The 27,464-nt window shown below is 40.6% G+C and overlaps 1 protein-coding gene across 2 annotated transcripts in view; it reads right to left on the bottom strand.

The window, feature by feature from the left end:
- The window catches only part of ARAP2 (ArfGAP with RhoGAP domain, ankyrin repeat and PH domain 2), a 406,381-nt gene that overhangs the window by 232,419 nt on the left and 146,498 nt on the right, over positions 1-27,464 (bottom strand). For both annotated transcript variants that reach the window (XM_075568062.1, XM_075568070.1), the window contains exons 13-14: positions 2,112-2,294; positions 135-309 (exon numbers count right to left, since the gene is read on the bottom strand). In XM_075568062.1, coding sequence (XP_075424177.1) covers positions 135-309; positions 2,112-2,294 — 358 coding nt within the window. The remainder of the gene's footprint in view (positions 1-134; positions 310-2,111; positions 2,295-27,464) is intronic.

Raw genomic sequence — 27,464 nt, 5'->3', positions numbered from 1 at the left:
ATTTTACATTTCAGCATTTTTTTTAAACAGTAGTAAAAACTAGTGTCATTCAAAAGCCTAAAAAGGAAGTTTTCCTTAAAGCACACAATGTATATTCTAAAAGTAAAATTATTGTATATTTTATATCACTATACCTGAGAACCTATTGTGATGCAAGAACTCCATTTGCAAACACTGTCCAGCCATTTTTGCTAAAAGGTAAGGGGTGCTGTAAATCAGATCCTCTGTCGTGCACATGATGTCAGCCCCACTAAACACTAATATCATAGTTTCCAACACATCAGGTGTAATTACTGCAGCACATAAAGCCTAGAAGAATAAAGAAAAGTGAGTAAGCTAATAAATTATATTGTCATTATAAATTGTGTAAGTACTGTATATGAAACTTTTAAGGTAGAAAACACTCATGCCTCTGACACAATGATAACACTTCAGTTAATAAATGCAAACAAATAATACTAATACTGTACTAATAATAACTTTATTTCAAATAGTGCTTTTCTCCCAATGTAATCACATTTAACTCATTTGCTCCAAATGGGGCCATAAATATATTGCAGATCAACGCATTGCAGACCAATATGTCAGTAAAACTAATAATACAAAGATAATTTAACTCTCACGTCTTTGCTCTAGATTTTCAAACAATTTGGGTATGTCCTGGATATCACAATATTTTAATTAAATATGTGATAATAATTTTCCTGACGTGTCAATCACACAAAATGTGTAATTAACCACCTCTAATTTAAGGCTTTACCATACTTTAGCAGGCAAAAAAATTATATTTGGAATTAACATGGAAATTTTGGGGACTTTAGAATATAATGGTCCACATTCCATGAACTGTGGAAAAACCTACAATATTACTTAACATTAAGATAAATGGCAATATTTACTTACTTTGTTGTACTGTTACATAAAACACCTTCAGGTGTCAGAAGACCTTTAACCTACTGTTAGACCCTTTCTGGTCATTCAGTAAGGTATTTGCTGCTGCTAGAGTGAGCACTGCTAGTAAATAGGGGCCAAAATCCTCAAACCTGCATCCCCAAACCCAAAAGTTAATTAAAACCAGATTACTGGATCTGAGCACATTCTGAGAGCCTCCTATTAGTAATTTGTATACGGGGTGCTGTCTAGAGATGAGCGAACCAGTCCAAATCCGTTTCTCGGATTTTTCCAAATTTGTCATTCAAAATCCATTCCGCCATGTAAAAACCGAGGACGGATTGTTACCCAAACCGCCATTGGCTACAATCCGCTGACAGAGTTTAAGAATCGAATCTGTGGATTCAGCAAAATCTTCTGATTGGATTCTTAAAATCTACAATGGCAAATCAACATTTTTGAGACTTATACGCTGAAATCCACGGACCAAAGGAAACAACCGATCCACAACGGATCGAAATCCTCCAAAACATTTGCCCATCTCTAGTGCTGCCACATGTAGAATTATTTTTACTAGACTTTTAGTGGTTGCTCAGCGTCGCACTAATCTGGACATCCAGCTGGCCTGGCGAGTAGCAAGCAGTAACTTTCTCACCACATATCATCTCTTTGTAAGTGTCTAGATCTTTTTATTATTGTCAATATAATTTTATATTTACCTCCGGTGTGGTTTGTGTTCTTTTTCAATTGGCATAAAGTATATTTAAAAACAAAATAGTTAGTAACAGGTTTCAGTTTGTGGAGGTTCACATGGTATACATACTATGTATACCTCAAAGTTATGTATAATGCATCAATGCCGATTTAAATGATATGTTCACTTTGCTAGTGGACATTATTCCGAGAGAGAATATGTTTGATTAGTACAGTAAATAGGTGCCAGGGCTAAAACACAATTATTTTAGTGAACTGTAGAGTAATAGTAAATAGTTTACCTGTAAAAAAAAAATGTGATAATCGATTTTCTATATTTGTCACTGCTATATGGAAACAGTGGGCTTCATTGCTCCCTATAGTGGAATATGAAGATTTTAGGAATCTACAGAGTAATTGAATCCTATGGAAACTCGGTAATAAGCTGTGTTAAATTGAGATGTTGAGTTATTTGAGGGGACAAGATCATGTGCATTTTCAATTGAATTACTTAAAAAAGTACCTACCTCATTTAGTTGTGGTTTTGATAGGCAAGGAGAATAGGTTTTTCTAAATCTTCCTTCCTTGTATTTTTGTGTAATAAAAAGTATCCTCTGGTTTACAGTAGAATCCATATCAAGCATGTTGTCCGGAAAAACATTTGCTTCCCAGAAGCTATTAACCTTTTCATTCCCCACAACAATGAAAAGCTACCATAAAAAAACAAAAACGTTATTTAGCGGTACCTAAAGTATTCAATCTGACAGTGCAGCTTGTATTCAATAAATAATAATATACAATTACATTATTAGATTTTAAACTCCAGGAAAGCAAAACCGTACAAGAAAGAGCATCATAATAAAAGTCGTTTTGACGTCTACTGTATGGTGTCAATTTATCTGTACCCCAAATAGTGTTTATTGTTGCGCTTTAAACTTTTTAAATCCTTCTTTCTGTTAGTATGTGCATAAAATTTGCTTGACAAACATTATTACATATGCTTCTTTGATAGTTTATTATAAATTGTCAGCACTTTGGGAAAGTCATTAGTTTGCCATCTGGCTCAGGAGCCTATGCTTGTAGCCTTCATAACTCACATACAAAGGCTTTTTAGTTGTTGTCGGCCAAAAATGCCTACAGTGATTCAGAAAGCCTCGATAAGTGGGCTAAATCGTACATTTTTGCTGCCGTCATAAACACATCGCCAAGTGAGCGGCGATAAGCCACTTATCAGGAAGTTTTGAAACTCGTGCATTTATAGTAGCCTCGATAAGGTTATCAAGGCTTATCGATACTCTAGAATGGCGATTTACTCCCAAATTCCTCTTGCCAGAAAAAGTTGGTGTGAAGCTGCCAAGAAGATTCAGAGGCAGCGGCGAGAGAGGGACTTAGGGAAAAAAATGCATTTTTCCTGCATCGGATTGATGCCGGTGGTCTCCTGAGCTGATACACATTAATATCAGCACGGGATGCCCCTGGCATGAATAAGATGCATGAAAAATGTATTTACAGGCAACTACATTACCTTATTTCCTGGATATAATATATAGTTATAGAATATATCTACATATACAGTATTACACTATGTGTGTCTACCTCTCTATATCCCCATAATATCCTGTTGCCTGTGAGCCTGGGAGATATCTGGAGTATCCTGTCATCAGAGATTATATATACCATAAGAAGTGTCCTGACATCAGACGTTCAACAACAGTCTGGTTAAACTGATTAACCGAGATGTATGTTTTATCCTACTAAATGTGAGTGCATTACCACCTTTACCTATACCGATCACACATAGAATTACACTCTGTTTTATGAAGAACCCACCTATTATCCCTTGCTGCACCCATCAACTTCTGTTATATCCTCATTCGGGACTATAAGTATCCTAAGTTATATTCACAGTATTTTTTTGCGCTCGTTTTCCTTTTTACCAACGGAGGACATGGACCTTCCAGTATGGTGATGAGGACACCCTTCATGATGGCAGGGGTAAGTAGAAAGTTTTATTTACTTTATGCTGTCTGTAATGAATGTGTTGGGGGGAGGGGGGTTGTTGGGGGTAGAGGAGGTGGGTAGTAGGGTTGTTGTTTTTATTTTTCTTTATTGGGGTAGAGGGATTGGGTGAAGGGGGTAGTTGCCTCAATGGTGGGTCTTTAGGCCTACTGGGGGTTGGGGGGGGGAGTAGCAGGACTGGTAACCCCCTTCATTACCATAGTGGTTCCCACCACTATGGTAGTGAAAGGGTTAACTCCTCCCATAACCTTCCTGGCATGCCTAACCACCCACCTTGGGGCTACTACCCCCTTCATCCACCCCCTTCACCCTCAATAAACAGGCTATTGAGGTTGAACCCCTTCATTGCCTTAGGGGATAGCCGCTAAGGTAATAAAGCTATTTTAATAACAACTTTAATACTACTGTGCGTGAGCAGTTTGTCTCCGGACCAGAACCGCATTGATTTCAGGTCCGGGGACCCCCTGCTTCCTGAGATACAGGCCCCGTTATTGGGTGCCGGTATCTCCTATGCATTTAAATCCCACGTTCACATGACGCAAGACATTTAAATGCATAGAAGATACCGACAACCCATAACGGGGCCTGTATCCTCGTGAAGTAGGGGTCCCCGGACCTGAAATCCAAGGGGTTCTGCTGCAGAGACCCCCTGCTCACGTACATTAGTATTTAAATTTGTATTAAAAGCCTGCAATCACTGGTGGAATATGTGCAGGGAGAGGCAGCTCTCTCTATGCAGCTCTCTGCAGCTGGGCTACATCGCTGCAGATCACCAGATGAGCCCTTTAGAGAGAGGCAGACATCACATCGCTGCTCCTCGCCAGTTTTTGGCATTATGCTATCGCAGGTATTCAAGGCTTTATGAATGCCGTGATAACAACGCTGTAAAAACAGGTGGCGGAACAGGACCAGCAAGTTGGTTTGTGAAGGCTACTAGCATAGGCCCCTTAATGTTTGATTGCTGGACTCAATACATTTATTATTTTTTCTACTATTGTGCTTTGCTGTTATTTTGGATCACAGCAATGATCCATATATATATATTATCTCACTGCACCAAAGTGGCAGAAAGAGGCAAGAAGATGCAGAGTGGTAAATATGTTGGTAGGTTCAACTATGTATTCAAAGCTTGAATAATATACCTGGTTAAATTGGGAAAAGTACTTGCCAACATCAATTTAGGTCAACATGGCAAGAAACCAAAAATCAAGGGCCTTCAATCTCTGGAGGCCAGATTTTCCCTGGATATGGCAGCAAGGCATGAAGAAAGAGGGTGCAAGGAAACCTCCGGAGGTTAAACAAAAGCTTTCATTCCTTAATCTAGCTATTTAAAACTGCCACACTCTCTCCAGTAAAGCAGTAGTGCAAAAACTGAAAATGAGTTTGGAAAGATTAAAGGGGATATTGTTTGCTTTAGTAAAGTAAGAAGAAAAGAGGAAGGCCTAATTGAGCTCAACAGCGGACACATTTTAGGTACATAAAATGGAAGAAATGGTGGAGTAGATCTACCACATATTTGATTCTGTCTACACCTCCAAAGTTTTAAAGACATTAATAAGAGAAAGTGGTTAACGAAGCCTACATATGCAGTATATTGTTTGTCCTTATTTTGTATGTCGTTCTGTTTATGTCATTTACATAATTATGTACCCCCATTGTACCGCATTGTGGAATATGAACAAATGAACAAATAAACAATACTAATAATTATATTATAAGGAGCATTTACAAGAATGCCACATCAACCATTACAGTGGATTGCATGAATATAAGAGCAAGATAAAGATTAACAAGGGTGTGTTACAGGGAGACACCATACTGTATCATCAAAGCTTTTCACAGCAACACTTGAGTAATTGTACAAGACATCTAATTGGGAAGAAAAAGGAATCTCAATTAAAGGAAAGAGGGAGAGAGTCTGTGAGGGTGCACTTAATGTGCAAATTGTGGCCACTGGTGAATTTGCATACATTCACTTGAATGTGTGTACACCATCTTCCCATTTGAATATTCTTCAGCGAATCAAATTTTGTCAAAAAAGGAATTTACAGACTGAATTTTGACCTTTTCACCCATGTCTAATGCTGGTAAATCCCGAAGAGACAGGAAAAAGAATGAATGGGGTTGAAAGAAAAATAAACGTTTGTGACATTATGTACTGTATGTATGCATATCTTTATTTATATAGCACACAGACTGTACTGAGAACTTTTAAAAGGAGACAATACACTTCAAGGAATTATAATACGGCATGTGCAACAAACAAAATCAGACAATAGGAAAGGAAATCTCTGCCCTGGAAAGTTTACAATCTAAGGGGTATTGAGAGACTTAGAGGCCTATGCAGAGAGCAGCGAGAAGGCTAATATCGCCAGTAATTTGCCAAATTTGACTACAGCAATTCAGAACATGGCGGAAAACTGACGAGCTGAGTAAAACCCGCCAGTTTTGTATGTGTTCTTAAAAAACTCGCCGCGCGGGTGGCGAGAAGCCATATCTCGCCACTTTTAAAATCTGCCGTATTCTAGTAGCCCTAATCAGCATCTCGTCGCTGATCGGGGCTATAAAATGGAGAGATTTTCTCCAAATCGCTCCGCCAACAGAAGTTGGCAAAAAGCGGCTGCTGAGCGGCGATAGGTGACATAAAAAAAAAATCTGGCCCTTTTCCTGCCTCGGATTGATGCAGGGGGGCTCCAGAGCTGATACCCAGGAATATCAGCACCGAAGCCCCTCCCCATGCATCCGAAGCAGGAATAATGCATTAACAGCCCAATTCATTACCTTAGCGGCCAACCGCTAAGGCAATGAAGGGGTTAACCATCCATTACCATGCTTTCTGTGGGGAGCGGCAGTGGATTAAGGGGGTATTTGGAATTTGGGGGGTGTTTATGGTTTCCGGGGGTGTTGCTGGTCAACTTAACCCCTTCATTACCATAGTGGTTAATACAGCAACGGTCATGAAGGGGTTAAGCCCGCAAGCGACCCACCCGCAACCCATAAACAACCACTGTGGGGGCGATCACACACTGCACCCATCCCTGCTAACCACAATATATATATATATATATATATATATATATATATATATATATATATATATATATATATATATATATATATATATTATTTTACATATATATATATATATTATTTTACATAACTTTATAAATGTATGTAAAATATAAGTTTGATTAAGCAAGCAACCTACAAAGAAAGGGGAAAGGATATGCATGTAGCTATTTAAAACATCCGATCTGCAATTGACAACATCACTGCCAAATTAAAAACAAAGCCAAATGAAAATAAAAACACATCTCATAAGAGAATAAAGCAAGCACCTATCCAAAGCAGTAAAGAGTATTTAAATTGGTATAAAACTTACTATTGAACTATCTGTACATGAAGCAAATAATATTTACATCATGTACACAATTGCAATCAATGCTCCAAAACACATACACGCTTGAAAGTAAACATTCTATATAAACAAAGCAAGTCGACAATAATAAATTAACACACAATTAATGCCATCCGAAATACATTACAAGCAAATCTAAACAAAAATCTCTATTGAAGATTGCTAGACAAACACAAAACCAGTGCAAAAACAAATTTATTCATAAGTAACAGGATCATAAACAATCTAAATGCACCAAATAAACCACATTAAACCATTAAGGCAGGGCCCCAACATATACCCATGCAATCATAATCATCTGAAATGAAAGAAGTAATTCTACATTACACTGCACACACAAAATAGTAAGCAAACAGGGAAAAGACTTGTAGAAGACATGAAAAAATGCAATAAACATTTGAAAAACAACCCTTTAATAAACATGTATGTATGTAGCTCAAGAGGGATATATATACATACATGGGCATGAATAGAACATTAAAAAAATAAATCCGACTGGTGAGAAAAAATCAAAAAAACAACATTACAACTTAAATAAAATACATTTCTTGACTTTACTTACCATTAGATGACCAATGACCGACTTGAGGGAAAACCGCTATGTCTGCAACACATCCAAAGACAGGAACCAGCAACCCATAAAATAATAAACCTTTGTAATCCAATGTGGTGTCTTCTTTCTTGTCTTTATAATCCATACCGTCTGTGGTCTTCTTTTCGGGGTCTTCTTCACCGTCTGTGGGGTCTTCGGGGTCTTCTGGCTTCTTCTTCTGTGATGAGACGACATAGGCTTTTATAGGCCTATGACATCACATTTTGCATCAAATGGTTCTCACGGTCCTGATTGGTCCGTGAAAAGCATGAGATTTTGGATATGGCTAACACAAATGATGACGTCATTTAAAGGAAATTAAGCCAGCCAATCAGAATGGCTGTGCTTCATTTTCCCTTTAACATGACGTCAACAAAACCAACATGGCGCCATCACATGGACCTACAGCCAATGAGATCGTTGATTTAGTTTCCACGATCTCATTGGCTGTAGTCCCATGTGACGGGGCACAGTTTTTTTTGTTGACGTCATGTTAAAGGGAAATGAAGCACAGCCATTCTGATTGGCTGGCTTCATTTCCTTTAAATGACGTCATCATTTGTGTTAGCCATATCCAAAATCAGATGCTTTTCACGGACCAACCAGGACCGGGAGAACCATTTGATGCAAAATGTGACGTCATAGGCCTATAAAAGCCTATGTCGTCTCATTTTCCAGCTTGACGCCGTGGGGAGAGGACATCCCCTCTGAAGAAGATGAACCTGTGTCACAGAAGAAGAAGCCAGAAGACTCCGAAGACCCCGCAGACGGTGAAGAAGACCCCGAAAAGAAGACCACAAGACGGTATGGATTATTAAGACAAGAAAGAAGACACCACATTGGATTACAAAGGTTTATTATTTTATGGGTTGCTGGTTCCTGTCTTTGGATGTGTTGCAGACATAGCGGTTTTCCCTCACGTCGGTCATTGGTCATCTAATGGTAAGTAAAGTCAAGAAATGTATTTTATTTAAGTTGTAATGTTGTTTTTTTGTTTTTTTCTCACAAGTCGGATTTATTTTTTTAATGTTCTATTCATGCCCATGTATGTATATATATCCCTCTTGAGCTATATACATACATGTTTATTAAAGGGTTGTTTTTCAAATGTTTATTGCATTTTTTCATGTCTTCTACAAGTCTTTTCCCTGTTTGCTTACTATTTTGTGTGTGCAGTGTAATGTAGAATTACTTCTTTCATTTCAGATGATTATGATTGCATGGGTATATGTTGGGACCCTGCCTTAATGGTTTAATGTGACTTATTTGATGCATTTAGATTGTTTATGATCGTGTTACTTAGGAATTAATTTGTTTTTGCACTGGTTTTGTGTTTGTCTAGCAATCTTCAATAGGGATTTTTGTTTAGATTTGCTTGTAATGTATTTCGGATGGCATTAATTGTGTGTTAATTTATTATTGTCGACATGCTTTGTTTATATAGAATGTTTACTTTCAAGCGTGTATTTGTTCTGGAGCATTGATTGCAATTGTGTACATGATGTAAATATTATTTGCTTCATGTACAGATAGTTCTATAGTAAGTTTTATACCAATTTAGTCTTTACTGCTTTGGATAGGTGCTTGCTTTATTCTCTTATGAGATGTGTTTTTATTTTCATTTGGCTTTGTTTTTAATTTGGCAGTGATGTTGTCAATTGCAGATCGGATGTTTTAAATAGCTACATGCATATCCTTTCCCATATCTTTGTAGGTTGCTTAATCAAACTTATATTTTACATACATTAATAAAGATATATGTAAAATTATATATATATATATATATATATATATACAGGTAAACCCCATTATAGTGCGCCCCGTTTTACCGCGAAATCGGTTATAACGCGTGTAGACGGACGTTCACAGAGGTACACAATTGGAGGCTTTTATAAGGTGAAATTATAATAAGGCTTTATTGTGCCTTTTCCTTTTCATCAGGAAATCATCCAAACACAGGGGGGGGGGGAACAAAGCTTCTATTCACTTGGGAGTATTTCTAGTGAAATCCTATGCAATTAATTCACATCTCCGTTAGTTAAGCATTTCTCCCAGCCCCAAACACATAGCATGAAATAAGCAGATATAAGCAGTCTCTTAATTATGAAAGTCTTATCTGTTTCTTGCTGTAGAGTAAGCTTCTCTGCTGTCCTGGAACCGCACACGTGCGTGCACAGAAAATATCAGCATCCAGGTTTAGAAGTTTTCCCTGTGTCTTGAAATCAGCTCTGCTGTGTCTTCTGGCAGAGCTCAAGACATGTGGTGTCTCCAAAGGTCAGCTCACAAGTGAGCTAAGGAGTCACTTCCTGTCTCAACAGACAGGCTTTTGTAAGCAAACTAGATCAGGCAGGTGGTGTTTATTAATTGACTACCAGCAGTTAACCCCCACACTGCTAGATTAAAGGCACTTTACTTGAACAGGGATTACTCCCCTGTTACAACGCGGTTTTCACGTGGCTCCCGTTTTTTTTTTGTTGCACACTGCACACACACTGCACACACTCCCAGCACTCACTGCACACACTCTACACTGCTCACACTGCACACACTCTAAACTGCACACACTCTACACTGCACACACTCTACACTGCACACACTGCACACACTGCAAACACTATACTGCACACACTCCCAGCACTCACTGCACACACTCTACACTGCACACACTCCCAGCACTCACTGCACACATTCTACACTGCTCACACTGCACACACTCTAAACTGCACACTGCTCACAGCACACTACACACACTCCCAGCACTCACTGCACAAACTCTACACTGCACACACTCCCAGCACTCACTACACACACTCTACACTGCAAGCACTGCACACACTCTACACTGCTCACAGCACACTGCATACACTCCCAGCACTCACTGCACACACTGCAAACACTCTACACTGCACACTGCTCACAGCACACTACACACACTCCCAGCACTCACTCTCACTGCACCACTGCACACACTGTCACTGAACACACTCTCACAGCACACACTCTCACACAGCACACAGCTCTCACAGCACACAGCTCACACAGCACTCAGCTCTCACACCACACAGCACTCACAGCACACACTCACAGCACACAGCTCTCACAACACACTACACCACACCTCCCACTCCCCCTCCCTACCTTTGGTGTCGGCTGCTGAGATCGGAGTGGAGCTGGCATCAGGAGGAGGGGGGGTGTTGGGAGGAGGGGGGGAGTTGGGACGAGGTGGGGGTGTCGGGAGGAGGGAGGGTTAGTGAGGAGCAGGCTGTGACTCGGAAGGCCGCATGGGCTATGCCGCGGAGGGCCGGTAGGTGTGGGGGCCGTGGGGGGGAGGAAATGTGAGACAGAGGGGGATAGGGACACTGGAAGTGGAGAGATTGTGAGAGTGCCCCCTGGAGGATTGAGGGGGCCTGTTTGAGGCCTGTGGAGGGGGGCTGCCGAGCAGTCTGCAGCATGCTGTCTGGACAGGCATCTCAATGGACACCTTCCAACAGGCCAGCTCTGCGGATCAAGACAGATTAGTTTTGCTGAGAGGGGTCTGGCACCTTTCCCATTACTCATTGGGCCCAGGACAAGAGGCCCTGCACACAGGAAACACACAGGCAGCATACACACATCTCTATCCCCCCATGCTCTCCCCCCAAGTGTCTCTCTCTCCGCCGTGGTGGGAGGAAAAAAGCAGGTTGCCCAGCCGTTGCTAGGGGACATGTAGGGCTTCCGGCCACCTCTTCCTTCCTTCCCTCCTCACTCCCTCCCTCCCGATCAGGCACGCGGTGGCCATTTTTTTAAAAAATTAGTGCGACCCCATTACTAACGCGGTGGTCTCGGGGTGGACCCCGAGGACCGCGCAATAACGGGGTTTACCTGTATGTATATATATATATGTATATATATATGACAATGATGAAGCCACTCTACAAATGAATGGGTGCAGGGTGGATTAACCCATTAATTACTTTACCGCGTATTAACCGTTATTGGTATTAAGGGGTTAAGTAACACCACAATATATTTGCTATATGTTGTGGGTGGGTTATGTATAGTTTATTAAAAATTGTTATGTTTCTTGCGGGTGTGTGTATTGTTTTGAATGTGGGTATTGGGGGTAGGGGGTATTGTCCCAAAGGGACGGAGGGTAGGCCTCCCGGTGTGTTGGGGGTGATGGTGGTTATGCCTCACAGGGCTGGGTAGTGGGGTGGGGTGTATTAATGTTAAAGTATTTATGTGTTTTATAATAATTTTTTGGGGCCACAGATTTGATACTGCAGGCAACACCCGAGGGCCACTGCCAGGCTATAGTACCATTCCTGTGCCTAAAAAAATTACTATGGGTTATGTATAAAAGGGGGGTCTAGGTGTTGTTGGGGGCACAGAGCCTGATTGTGTTGTGTATTGTCCCCAATAAACATGCTACTGTAACTTAACCCCTTCATTGCCTTAATGGATAGCCGCTATGGTAATGAAGCAGCATTACTGTATTTTTATTATTAGTGTACATGTGCAGAGGGTCTCTGGAGATGAACCGTGTTGGTTTTATGTCCGGGGACCCCCTGTTTCCCGAGATACAGGCACCCTTATGAGGTGCCAGTATCTCCTATGAATGGAAATGTCCCGCGTACGTGATCGGGCTATCTAAATGCATAGGAGATACCGGCACCTCATAACGGGGCCTGTATCTCGGGAAACAGGGGGTCCCCGGACATAAAACCAACGCAGTTCATCTCCGGAGACCCCCTGCACATCTACAATAGTAATTAAATTGTTATGTACACATTTTTTTTTTTCCAGCCGAGATTTGTGCAGAGAGAGGCGGATTTCGCTCTCTGCTGACAGATCTCGCCAGTGGAGCCCTTCTCGCCAGGGCTTGCCATCTCTCTGCCGGATTCCTCTCACAGATATTCGCACCTTCCTGCATACTGCGAGGGGAATCCGCCAAAAACATGCAGAGTTTAAAGTATGGCGAATGGCCATTCTCGTAGTTCTCTGCATAGGCCCCTTAGAGACAGAAGGTGAGGGAATAAGTGCAATAGATGGCAGTGCTTGGCAACAATGGTTAGTAGAAGTCACTGTAGATTTCGGACAGTAGACATCAGTGTTGGCTATTTAAATATTTAATTTAAGAGATGAGTTCTAAGGTGTGAATTAAAAGTGGGCATAGAAGGTGCTTGGCCTATACAGAGTGTGAGGAAGTTCCACATGTAAGGGGCAGTGAGACAAAAGTTTTAAGGCAAGAGAGAGCATTAGATGTAAAATGGGTGGAAAAGAGAAAGTTATGGGTAGAGTACAAACATTTGAGCAGGAGCATAACAAGAGATCAAAGCTGTAGAGAGGAGCAGATGGGTGGAGAGCCTTGAATGTAAGGAGGGGATCTTTGTAGGTAATCCAAAATTTGATGGGGAGCTAGAAGAGGGGTTTAAGGAGAAGGTGAACACAAACGGTTTTAGGAGAAAGTTAAATTATTTTAGCAGCATACGTTTGGATAGATTGCAAAGGAGAAAGTTGTGAGGCAGGGGGGTCTGTTAGTAGTATGCTACAATAGCCAAGACGGGAAAGGGTAAGGGCATGCATTAGAGTTTTAGCAGTAGATTAACAGAGGAGAGGGCAGATAAGGAGTCAAATGTCACTCCTAGGCAACATACTTTGGTGAAAGGATTGATTGTAGTGCTGTTTACTGTGATAGAAAAGGGGGATATTAGGCTAGGTTTAGGTGGAAATATGAAGAGCTGAATTTTAGACATACTAAGTTTAAAGTGGTAGACAACCATCCATGTGAATAAAGACAAGAGGCAAAATAAGAGACTTGGGACTGGATTTCAGATGTGACGGCAGAGGTGAATACTGCACCGACACACTTTATTCGAGCAAATACCCAGTATGTACCTGGCAGATACCTGGAATGCGCCGCTCCTCACCTCTGACAAGCCCCGTTGCGTTTGCCTTCCCAGCCTGGGTTCATGCCTGGCTGACGGGCGGCTGATCTGTTAAATGATAATGATTAGGATTTAATAGGCTGCAATGCTTCGCGTGTCTACCAGATGGCATAAATTCATGAATTGTAATGTAGTATATATATATATATACTGTGCAGTATTGCAGCCAGCGGGAATAAAATGCTTCAATCCCTGCCTGGAAAATACCTCAATGCACTCGGGCAGAAAACAGTCACAAACCTCAATACACCCGGGTATACCCGAATTCGTGGGACTAGCCGAGCTCGAATAAAGTGTGTCGCCAGTGTAGATATATTTGTGTATCATCTGCATAAAGGTGATACCTAAGGCCAAAGGAGTTGATGAGGTCACCAAGTGATAGTGTGTAAAGAGATAAAACGAGACGTCCTAGAAGTGACAGATATGATCACACGAACAGACAGATCAACAGGAGACAAACACAAGTTAGCAACAGAGTTGAAAAATGTACGAAGGGACAGGTATGATGAGAATTTGGATAGAGCTTTGTTGCAGATACCAAGAGAGTTTATAATATGAAGGATAACAGACTGATCAACAGTATCAAAGGCAGCAGAAAGATTGAGTAGGATAGGTAGGGAGAAATTACCATGAAATTTAGCCTAATGTAGATCAGGGGTGCACAACTCCAGTCCTCAAGGGCACCAGCTGGCCAAGTTTTAAAGATATCCCTGCTTCTGCACAGATGGCTCAATCAAAATAACTGTGCCACTGAATGGGCGACCTGTGCTAAAGCAGGGATACCCTTAGAACCTGGCCTGTTGGTGGCCCTTGAGGGCTGGTGTTGGGCACCCCTAATGTAGATCATTGGCAACTTTAGTGATCACAGTCTCTGTTATGTGAGCGGTAGAAAATACCAATTGTAAAGGGTCCAGGAGGGCATGGAAATTAAGACAGTTCATCAAACAGTATGGGAGAACACAAAACTTTCTACATTAGCTGTTTGGAGGCAAAAGGCAGGAAGGATACAGGGCGGAAGTTAGTAAGGCATGTAGGGTCTATGTGTGAGGGGATGGAATCCAAAGGATACATGGAAAGTTTAGTATGTGTGTGATTATTTGGGCTGCAGAACAAAGAATACATAATTTAGGTACTTCCATTTATGTGAATCATGGCCTCTATTATGTCCTGATTTCATTAAGGCAAGTTCTTGTGAAATTATGAGCAATCAAAGGCAGTACAACATTGACTGGGGCGTTATTGAAGGACATTACTTTATTTGGTGGTGGGCTCGCTGGTGGAAAAATGGCCTTACCAGAGGAATGTACTGGATAGTTGTTTGACTGGGGTGAAAGGAGGCTCTTCCTTGCTTCCACTTGACAGATTGAATGAGAGAGGATAACAAACAAAGGGGCCTATGCAGAGAGCAGCGCTGGGAAAAATTGGCGAGAGGAATAAATTTTACCTTTAATGGTGTGTTTTTTTCTCTTTATTCAGAAAGGGGCGAAATCTGCAATTAATAGCATGTATGAGTGTGGCGAGTTTGAAAGGGAGAGATGCGCGCTGTTTAAACGTGTAAAAAAAAATCGCGTTTTTTTTTCCCTTATCCCTCTGGCCGCTGAGCTCCAGTTTCCTGCCAACTTTTGTTGGCGGGGCTAATTGTCGAATTTAACTCCAGTTTAATGGCGCGATCAGCCGCTAGATGGCTATCGCGCCTTTCTGAATACGGCCGTTTTAAAACCTGGCGAGATTTAGGTTCTCGCCAGCCGCGCGGCGAGATTTAAAAAAAAAAAAAAATGGCGCTTTTTTCTACACTCGACATTACCTGCCTTTCTAAAGGCAGATTTCGCCAAAAAATGCCGCTTTTCCTGTTAGCGCTGCTCTCTGCATGAGGCCCTAAGTCCTAACCAGAGAACTCTCCAGAGGTAGAGAGCTGGGTAGGAAGACCCCTGTGATGTGCAACCCACTATCTCAAAATATCAGTATTCTTTAGTTGAGATAGAGAGAATGGAGAGCTAAATTATACTATGCACACAAGTACAGAAGGAGATACCATATATAATATACATTGATATAATGGGTGTAATAAATTATTCGAATATATATATATATATATTACATCTCAACCCCCTTGTAACGCTGTGCTTGGGGTACAAAGAATCACATCACGTTATAAGCGGATCGCGTTAGAAATAATGTAAATTGTATGCAATGTACAATAAAAGTATTTAAGATACCAATAATCGTGTTGTAAAGTATTCATAAATACGAAAATTGGAAGCCACGATTGCATCGCGTTATAAGCGGATTCGCGTTGTAACGGATCGTGTTATAACATTGAATTGTATTTTTTGAATTTGTGAGTGCTCCAGATTCTTTGATATTGGGTATTTATCTATTTTTTGTTGCTGGATGGTTATCCTGGCCGCACTGTGAGCACCAAGACTGATCAGATAAGGTTTTTTTTCCTTTTACTTTTTCCCTTTGAGTGACCTGAACATTCTTGTTAGTGATATTCTTTATTATATATATATATATATCACTTGTGAGCACATTCACATGTCTTAGACAGGATCGCAGCCCTGCCTTTCAACCATTATCACCAAGCATACAGTGCTCCCACTGCAGCAATGTATCCTGGGAAATGACATGCAAATGAGCACACAATGTGTCACCTTTTGCCTGGAATATCCATTCACATGGAGCCCATTTAAGCTGATGTATTGCCGTTCACAAAGCTTTTAAACACAGCATGGGACTAGCAAAGCAAGTACAAACCACTCACAGACATGTTTCAAGTTGATGGGTATCATCAGTGTGAGGTTGGTTAATACTTGCTTTGAAATACTTTTAGGCTGGGTAGGTTTACCATATACATTTTAAGTTATGGTGTGTGAAAAAGGCGACAAAAAACCTCCACCGTTAGCATATAGCCAATAAAGAATATCACTTGTGAGCACATTCACATGTCTTAGACAGGATCGCAACCCGGCCTTTCAACCATTAACACCAAGCATACAGTGATCCAACTGCAGCATCTTCAATATATATTTTTTTACTCCATTCATTTATCCCATTTGTATTGATTTATTGTTATTTATGCTTATTCTGTGTTTGTTATATCTGTTTGTCCAGCAACCAAGCTTTTTTTGCCTTTATTAAATTTTTCCTCATTTTTAACAGCTATATAGGATTGCGCTTTTTTCTTTTTCATATGAAAAAGAAAAAAGCGCAATTCTATATAGCTGTTAAATATATATATATTGGAACAGTGGGAGTCTCCGTGAACTAATACTGATACTCCAACTTAGAAATAATACCAAGTTCCAGAGCTCCATATAAATGCGTTTTAATGAGACTCAAAAATTCCTTTGTGGGGTCCCTCTTTAATGTGACATATGAGATGGGGTCCTGTAAAAGGCGATGAGCTTCCTTAAAATAGTCCTCAGTATTCAAGAGGACTATTCCGCCTCCCTTATCAGCTGACCTTAATACAATGTCAGGATTGGACTTTAGTTGTTTAATACTTTTTGGTTCATCCCAAGTTAAATTGGAATATAATCCTAGTTGTTTTTTCTTACACATATCTCTAAAATCCTGTTCAACCAGTTTTCCAAATAATTCTATATTGTGTCCTCTTGAGGCATATGGAAAAAATACAGAATTTGGTTTGAAACCAGTATGTGTGTAACTTCCAAAGTTAACAAAGTCAGGATCACTTTCTTTCAGTAGTGCTTCTAGATCTTCAATAATAGCCATCTGATCAACTGTAATATCAATTGCCTCATTGTGAGAAATTTGATCTGATGTAGCCTTATTGCTACTATAATGACGCTGTAATGTCATTTTTCTTAAATATTTTTGAAGATCAATATAGAGATCAAATTCATTTGATTCTCTAGAAGGGGCAAACGTAAAGCCCTTCTTAAGCACTTGAAAGAGATCTTTATCTATAATCAATGAAGATAAGTTAAAGATCCCATTACTGGTTAGTGTCACCCATTACAATGTTAGAAAAATTCTGCAAAAACATTGGGAGATATTAAAAGCTGATCCCATTTTGGGTCCCCAACTAAAGTCCAAACCAGGGATAGTGTTCAAACGAGCACCTAACCTTAAACACATTCTGGCTCCAAGTCAAGTCTCCAGAGAGGCCATCGTATCTGGAGATATTAAAACTCGCCTAGGAGTTAAAGGCACGTACAAATGCGGAAAGTGTAAAGCGTGTAACCATATCTGTCAAGGGAAAACAGTTACATCAGGAGTTACTAACAAAGTTTGCAATATTACAAGTTTCATTAATTGTCAGACAACGCATGTGGTCTATGCCTTACAGTGTAGCTGTAATTTACAGTACATTGGTAAGACAAAAAGACCGTTTAAAATGCGCATGTTAGAGCACCTGAGAAATGTTAAAAACATACCAAAAATAATAGCAAAGGGTATGCCATTAACTCCGCTTTTGAAACACTTTAAAGAAGTGCATAACAGTGAACCGGGTTGTATTAAATTTAAGGGACTTGAAAGTGTATCACTAGGTAGTAGACAGGGAAATAGAGATAATCATTTATTGAAACGGGAGCAATTTTGGATTTATGAAATGCATACCAGACATCCCTATGGTTTCAATGAATTAATTGAATTGACTCCTTTTTTAAGATAAGGTATTCCTTTTGTAATAAAATGAATTTATTAACATTTATTTGCATTAACATTCATGTATGTTTTTATATTTATTTGTTTTTATTTAATCATTTGTTCTTTTTTCTTTTATTCATATACAGGTTTCAGCATGATTTGTTTACATAGTATATTATTCATGTTGTTAGAGGTCTTATTCCTGTATTTTTTCATAGGGGTGAGTGCAATGATTAATTTATACTTGCACACATCCCCCACATGAGTTGCTATACACCCTGTTGCCTAGTAACCTTACTTCAAGGTGTTTCAATCAGCGTAGCAATTAGGCAAAGTAAGGGTGTTTCTCTGAGGGGGCTGGTTTCTTCAATCAGTTGCCGCCTATATATACGCGCGGATGACGCTGTACGTGACCTCCTGACGAAGTACTTGGTACGAAACGCGTAGAGGTCACGACAGGTCATCCTGCGCGTGTATGCTGGTAAGCTGAGACGGAGCCTGCAGGAGACAGCAGCGGTTTTATCCATCTCCGCGGTGCCGAGATCCGGATCCTGTGCAGACACCGCGAGTCTGCTGACTGTCTCAGTGTGAGTGTCCGTTTCCCCTTGCCAGTGCCCAACCCTATGGCGGTTTCTATACAAATCTGTTGATAGGTTGTTTTCATGTTTGTTTTTTTCTTTCATGTTTTTTATATAAATTTTACTGTATTTGTATACTGTGCAGCTTAGGGTTTAGTCACCATTAGGTGTTCTCCTTGGTAGTACTTAGCCGTCCAGCTGCACAGCTGTTCTGAGGTGGGGTTTGATCCCCTCAGTTTTTGTGTATTTTTAATAAATTACCTTCCACTAATCCCTGGTGCGCATTTGTGCATTTTTTATTATCTTGTTTTTCAGGGTGCCTTCCCCCCTTTCTAAAGGGGGTTCACCTAGATTTGAGAGTTTCTGGGGAGACGCTTTATGTACATGCTGCAAAGGGATCATCCACACCATCACACAGCACGAGCGCTGAATATCCTGTTTTTTCTACCTTCAGTGATGATAAGATGCCTATATATGGTGATACCAATGTATAAACTGTCCTGAATTATGCTGATAAATAAGTCTAAAAATCAATAATCCAATATAATGTTAGCAAATATTGACTATAAAATAAACCATTGCCCTAAAACAAATGGATAAGCTAATGACAACTAATATAAACTAATAATCATAAACTATATAAAAAAAATAATAATAAAAAGGCAATGATGACACTTGATCCAAACCTAGGTTTGTGATCCTGGGAGCAGATCAGTGTTCTCGTGTGTTAACGGAGGAAGGGAGCAATGCTGATTGAGAAGACCCCAGGGAGTGATTCATGGAGGAGCTTGAGCTAAGAAGCTGTTGAGACTGCCCCTGGGCACCAAGAACGTGCTAAACGAGGAAAAAATACTCTGCAAACTCGGGTTGCTGGTGGATTCCAATACAGTGACACCTGCAGTGAGTTCTAGGAAATTACATCACACAACAGAGCGGGCAGACAGCGTTTTTCTCCTCCCACGTTGGCGCATGAGATCAGCTCATACCACGCTTTTATGCTTTGGCAAGAGTGTGAGCTTGAATTTGTCTAAGTTCTATTTTATTAAACCTTTTTACTTTGGTATCACACGAGGATCGGGCGCTTTTCTTTTTCTTCTTTTTCTGTTATATGATATATATATATCAATCTGCAAAGGTACACTTCAACATATGAAAAATATCTCTGTAGTCTCTATGACAGGCTTTATGCAATACTGTCAGGTTGATTTGTTTTTAAAGTGCAGCCAGAAGATCTGCGTGATCACAGAGCACCCACAAAACAGTCAGTCTAACTACAGATCTACTGTAGATGAAATTTTTTCCAGTGTCAATCAATATAATGGTAACTAGAGAAATACTTGCACTGGGAAATAGCCCACAGATATCAGTGGTGCTGTTTGAAAAATGGAGCATCCATGTCTATACTTACCCCCATCATAGCAGAGATAAATGTCTAGGGGGACAGAGAAAGCCTTGTTTGCAGAACTTAGGAGTATTTAATGAATCAGATGCCTAGTAGAGGCCACAGATGAACATAAGACATACCTTCCTACATACGTATCCTTATATTATATAGGAAGGTTGGGGTGGGGAAACGGTAAGGGTGCTGCACTACCTTCTTATCATAAAATTAATTGAGGCAGACTCAGAACAAAATAATGCTGTTTAGGGTGAAGATATATATAGAGGTGTATGTTGAGATATTCATTAGTTAGGTGTTAAAAATAGACTTACAGTAGTACATGTCAGGTCTATATGATTTTGCCTCAAGTGTACACCTGAACTGCCTGGGAATAGTGCTATGCGCAGACAAATCTATGTCCACTGTTGAAGCCTGGAATTGTCAAGGACAATTTGTAATTGACTGGGAGGAACTCATGGAGGCAATGTATGGGGTGGAATATAGTATAAGGCATATTAAGATATATACATTACACACATGGGTATATAACATTCTGGCCCAAGAAAATACAAGGTAGAATCCTTGAGTACTACAGAATACTGTGACCAGTGAGTCTATAGGCAACCACTACTGGCCTGTACTCTGACCAAGTAAAAGATTAAGGGGCCTATGCACCAAGCGCCAGAAAGAAAAAAAACACCGGACTGTTTAAATCCCCAGGTTTGACAGCATTACTATCACGGTATGCAGAAAGCCAAGAATACCTGTGATAGCTACATTTGCAAAACTGGAGAGTAGCAGGCCACGTGATGATCACCCCTCTGAAAAGGGCTTACCTGCTGATTTCCTTCTGCTGCAGAGAGAGAGAGACGTCTCTCCCTGCGCAAATCTCGACATAGGGCATCATGCAGTAAGCCGCGGAAAGGCAATTCTCGCCACTTTTCCGCCAAAAAAGCCTATCCGTATTCTGACAATTGAATTGGGTGCTGAATGGAACCAATCCACCCATATCCAAATCTTTTCTTGCTCTTTTTTCTAATAATAATTCTCTATTTATTATTATTATTATTATTATTTTTATGCTCTATTAAAGCTTGTTTTTGTGCTGTATTAATAATGTTATATTTTCATTCATCAAACTTTTGATTGTTCTATAATTACTTATTTTTTTGTACAATTTTGTCTGATACTTTTAAATTCACAAAGGGATGTTTCTAATCCGTCTTGAATGATGGTTGCTTGATGAAAAAATTTAACAATTGCAGTCAACCTTATTGTAAAATATTTTTATCTCTCTTGATTATGTGTGTGTATGTTTATGTATGTGTGTGTATGTATGTATGTGTGCTATACCTGTTGCTCGCAGGAGGCCTAAGTCTCCACCACTGGGAGCCTGGGTGAGCTCGATCTCTCTGTTTGGTGCAGCGCCTCCACTATGAGGTATACCAGCAGGGCGGGATGGTCCCACATATGAATCAATAACCACTTAGTAATAATACACATACACAGTATATAACGGATCTTTACTGTACCTACACACCATAACATATACTGAACACATATAGAAACAGTACCATTGGTACCCACAGTGTATGCCCAATGTCTAAACACATGGTGGTCCCTCAAAGTACTGAGGGTGCAATGGGCCCCTAAACACCCGGTGTCCACAGAACAATACCACCCAAAGTGTGAGATAGCGCTACCCCAAAGTGTTATGAGCCATTGGTGCATTTAAGATACCTGCATGGGCACTCCTGTACCCAGGTGTCGCTGTCATATGTCAGGTCCAATAGAATGGGGCCTCCAATAACAATCCCCTCACCCCTTAAGAGTCCTGATCCTCCTGATGAGATCCAGCTGGAGTGTCTCACCAGAATGGAACTATGGCAGGCGGGTTTTTTTTTCCGCCTGTGGCGAGGCGAGAAGGCACTTTCCGCCAAAAAATAAAAAAAATTCCGCCACGCTGTATTCTAGTAGAGGCGAGTAGCTAAGCGGAGCTATTCGCCACTCTAGAATGGCATTTTTCTGGCGGATCAGCCACGCAAGAAAAAGATGGCAATTTGCTGCTCAGAGTCAGCGGATGAGTGGCGGATCGGCACTTAGAAGAAATTCAGGCCTTTTTCCTGGCTGGGATTGATGCCGGGGGTCTCCGGAGCTGATACCATTAATACCAGCACCGGAGCCCCATGGCATGCATCCAAGGCAGGAAAAATGCATTTAAAGCCCACTTCATTACCTTAGCGGTTAACCGCTAAGGTAAAAGGGGTTAAAGAGCCGTGCCAGGTTTATTGTGGGTAGCGGGGGTGGGTGAAGGGGGTATTTGGCCCTTGTTGTTTGTTTAGGGCTTGCGGGGGGGTTGCGGTGCACTTAACCCCTTCACAACCGTCGCGGTTAATACCGCTACGGTCATGAAGGGTTTAAGGCCTCCCGCTACCCACCCGCAAGCCCTAAACAAACCACCGTTGGGGCTAGTACCCCCTTCACTCACCCCCGCTACCCACAATAAAAAAAAATACACACCAGCCCCACAGTAAATAAATACATATATATAAATATATATATATATATATATGACCCCAACAACATCTATACCCCCCTAACATACAATACAGTAAGGGGCACAATGACTATTATCTACAAATGGATAATAGTGCATGTGTCCATTTAAAATACATACAGAACAATAAAGACATTAAATACATATACTGCACCGACACACTTTATTCGAGCAAATACCCGGTATGTACCTGGCAGATACCTGGAATGCGCCGCTCCTCACCTCTGACAAGCCCCGTTGCATTTGCCTTCCCAGCCTGGGTTCATGCCTGGCTGATGGGCGGCTGATCTGTTAAATGATAATGATTAGGATTTAATAGGCTGCAATGCTTTGCGTGTCTACCAGATGGCATAAATTCATGAATTGTAATGCAGTATATATATATGTACTGTGCAGTATTGCAGCCAACGGGAATAAAATGCTTCAATCCCTGCCGGAAAATAACTCAATGCACTCGGGCAGAAAACAGTCACAAACCTCAATACACCCGGGTATACCCGAATTCGTGGGACTAGCCGAGCTCGAATAAAGTGTGTCGCCAGTGTAGCACTCACCCCTGTGCGGCTGCCATGATGAAGGCCATCCTCATCTTCATCCTGCTAATGCCCCATCCGCTTCTGCAAAACAGGCACAAGAATAAAAACATCCAAAGTAATGTCCCCTAACCCCTTAATCACCATAGCGGTTATTAACCGCTACAGTCATTAAGGGGTTAACCCACCATCACCCACATACCCTCCCCCACTAACACCCCCACCCCCTGAGGCCTAACCACCCTCGCCCACTACCCACAAGGGATTCCTACCACATACCCTTGGGGCCAATACCCCCGTCCCCCCAGCACATACAGTACAATAATGTGCCAAATAACTATTATCCACATAGGGATAATACATTATTTGGCCATTATTAAACACATTAAATACCGTAGTAAAATAAAGAAAATTCTACTAACCTCATCAATAAGAAGGCCCCGTCGCCAGCATCATCCTTGTGGTCCGTTGCCAAAATAATACATAGCCAATACATTGCAATGACATTCACATACCAATGAACCCCTTAATCACCTTATCGGGTACTAACCTCAAAGGTAATTAAGGGGTGAAGCCATCCTGCAATGGCAACACCACTTATGCATAACATCCTCAATGAATTAAAAACCAATTTCCTAAACAAATCTCATGTAATCATTCAATCTAAAGCCTCAAAAGCCACTTACTTACTTACTGCATGATGCCCATTGATCAAAAGTTTTTAATATAAAATGTAATTATAGTGTATTGTAGCAGGGGGTCTCTGGAGCAGAACATCGTTGATTTGAGGTCTGGGGACACCCTGCTTTCCAAGATACAGGCCCCGTTACGGGGTGCCGGTATCTCCTATGCATTTTATTCCCACTCTCACATGACGTGGGACATTTAAATGCATAGGAGATACCGGCACCCCATAGCGGGGCCTGTATCTTGGGAAGCAGGAGGTCCCCGGACCTCAAATCAACAAGGCTCTGCTTCGGAGACCCCCTGCTACAATACACTAGTATTAAAACCCAAATAAAAAATTGAACACATTTGTTACCGTAGCGGCTATCCGCTTTGGTAATGAAGTTGCTTTAATGTAAGTTTTATTAATAGTGTGCGGGAGCAGGGGGTCTCCTTAGATGAACCGCATTGATTTCAGCCTTTGGGACCCCCTGCTTCCCAAGTTACAGGCCCTGGTATGGGGTGCTGGTATCTCCTTCATTATTTAAATCCTCAGGTCATGTGATGTGGATGATTTAAAATGGCGGCGATACCACTCGATGCCCCATAACAGGGCCTGTAACATGGGAAGCAAGGGGTCCCTGAGGCAGAAATCAAGGGACATTTTAACGTCTTCCATTGCCAGAAAGAATACAATAAATAATACAATCTAATGACCCCTAACAATATAATCACCCCTTAATAACCGCTATAGTAATTAAGGGGTTAACCCCAATTCCCGCTACCCACCCATGAGGCCTATCCACCCACCCCGGACCCACTATACCCACCCTGTACCCATTGATTGGCACAGTGGTTTATCATATCCATATAAGATGGGCATGATAGGCCACGATATCACTCAATGGTTCACCTAATAAAAATAATTAAGGCCAAAAATACACAATAATCACATAAATACAGAAGCACCTAAACACCCCAACAATAAAATAACTAAATAGCCTAATAGAACACGTATGTAACAAATAATTATCTATCACCAAAATAGCAAAATTATTACAATTATGTTATTCCCAAACAATACAATTAAATAAACAACTATCCAAGCAAACTATTATCCAAATAAAACCACTAGCCAACAAAACAAATAATTAATTTACAACACTAGCCAACAAATCAATTAATGAATTTAAACCAGTAGCCAAAATAACTAATAAATAATTAAACGCTAACCAATCCTAAAATGTACTAATAACAAGCCTTCCAAATTCTAAACAATTTAATCCAAACAATAAACAGAAATAGAAATAATAACAGTCAATAGAAAACAAGCATTTGCCAAAAAATGCATTGGCTATCACTATATTTGTCTGTACCCAATAGGGGTACAGATAAATACATTATCAGTCACTGGGCAATAAAAAACATAAAAATAAAAAAATACAATAAAAAAAACCTGTAAAAATAAAATTACATACGTTCAATATTTTTCTTTACCTTTAGAAGCGATAACCCCCCGAATCCCGGCGTATCAGGAAACTCTCATACCGCCTCATAGTCAACGTCATCATACGTCATCATAGTCAATCCAAAGCCATCCACCTTGAAGATCCGGAACAGGTAACACAATTCTTCTTTCTTTTATCTTCTGTCACCGTCTTCTTTCTTCATCTGTCATTATTTCTTTATTTTCTTTAATCTTCTATTTTTATCCATCAATCCAAAACCCAATGGTAAATCTAGAACAGGATGTTCTCTCGTCGTCCTTCCTTTTAGATGAGACGTATAGGCCTTATATATGGCCTGTGATGTCACATTTTCAGGTCAGATGGTACAGCTCCAATCTGATTAGTCATGGTATCATGTGCCCATTTCCTCTTTTTTTGTTAAGGATGTGTCGTCATCTCCAAGGGAAGTTCATCACATCCTTAAAGCACATGGCTATAGCACATGGTTTTACAGCCAATGGGATTGAAGACAATCCCATTGGTTGCTGTATCATGTGATAGGTTACATTAATTCAAAAGTATGTGACATCACTTTAGCAGAAAAAAATGCCTTAAAGAGCTTTTATCGGTGACATATTGGGGTTTACTGAATTGCATTAGGCCTTTTTGGTGAAAAGGCCTCTAAGTGGCTTATCGGCGCTTAATGCCTAGGCCCCTAATTGTTAAAGGAAGGCAGCACAGAGGGACCCTTAGTTTAGGGCATGGGGGCTCAGGATATGCAGATCATAGATCCAACGGTATTTTCATTGAAGGAGGATCCAATCCCAGTCCTCTTTGCATGATCCAGTGGTAAAAAAGGTCAATGCTAAAAATGTAAGCCCCTTGATATCGCCATGGTATGCATCATTCATGTTTCAGGCTAGTGGGGTCTCAATATGATTCCTGACAGATCCAAAATGTTCAAGGACACGCCATCTCAGTTGGCGGTAAGTTTTTGCCACATACTTTATGCCACCATCACATGACACCATGTAGATCACCCCTGGTTGTCCTGCAATTGATAAAGTGGCAAATTTCCTAGAATGATTCCACTTTAAAAAAATGTTTTTGCAGGAAGCATGTGGGGACAGGCTTTACAGCTACTGCATTTGAAAGATCCGTGTTATTTTGGGGAGCCATGTCCCTGGGGTGAAATTATCAAGGTGGTTTTGGACCAAGCAGTCCTTGAGGTTGCTGGCTCTCCAGCTGACCAGCGTCAGTATAGGTTTGAGGACCTGTCTCAGATCTTCATCTTCAAGAAGAAGATGCCAATGGTCCTTGAGAATATTTTAATGCGTGATCATTTGTTATTAAATGTTCGCGACAAACCAGATTATTTTGTTTGGGTTATGTATTTGCAGGTCAATAGTGGTTGCCAATGGACTCATTGGTCACCATATTCTATAGTACTCAAGGATTTTACCTTGTATTTTATTGGGCCAGAATGTAATATACCCATAAGTGTATATATCTTAGTATGTTCTATACTACTGTATATTCTACCCCATACATTGCCTTCATGAGTTCCTCCCAGTCAATTACAAATTGTCCTTGAAAATTCATGGTTTCAACAGTGGACATAGATTTGTCTATACGTAGCACTATTCACAGACAGTTCAGGTGTGCACTTGAGGCAAAATCATATATACCTTTTATGTACTAAATCCATTTTTAACACAGAATTAATTCATGTCTCAACATACACCTCTATATGTATCTTCACCCTCATTCTCAACAGCTTTATTTTGTTATGAGTCTGCCCCAAATGAATTTTATGATAAGTCAGTGCAGCATCAGAAATTAAACCACTCCTCCACGAAGAGGCTACAAAAAGAATGGAGCCAGAAGGGATGTTGCTAACCCTTTGAGAAAGCTTAAAGCGAAATGTACATCAGGGTTGCGCTAACGTCACTGATGTCACGTACATTCAAACTGCACAGCTGACTGGAGACTGCACGCTACAATCCTAGCTCCTGATACAGATTTTGAACAAAGACGCCAGTGTTATTCATATGCCTTGATATAAAATAGGGATAGGTAAGCCACAATGAGAGTGCTACCCTTACCTTTCTCCCCACCCCACCCTCAGTAATATAAGGATATGT

Source organism: Ascaphus truei, chromosome 1 (assembly GCF_040206685.1).
Source record: "Ascaphus truei isolate aAscTru1 chromosome 1, aAscTru1.hap1, whole genome shotgun sequence".
In the NCBI taxonomy this organism is placed as follows: domain Eukaryota; kingdom Metazoa; phylum Chordata; class Amphibia; order Anura; family Ascaphidae; genus Ascaphus; species Ascaphus truei.
Note: the sequence above shows the minus strand (reverse complement) of the source record. Positions and strands in the feature narration are given on the sequence as shown.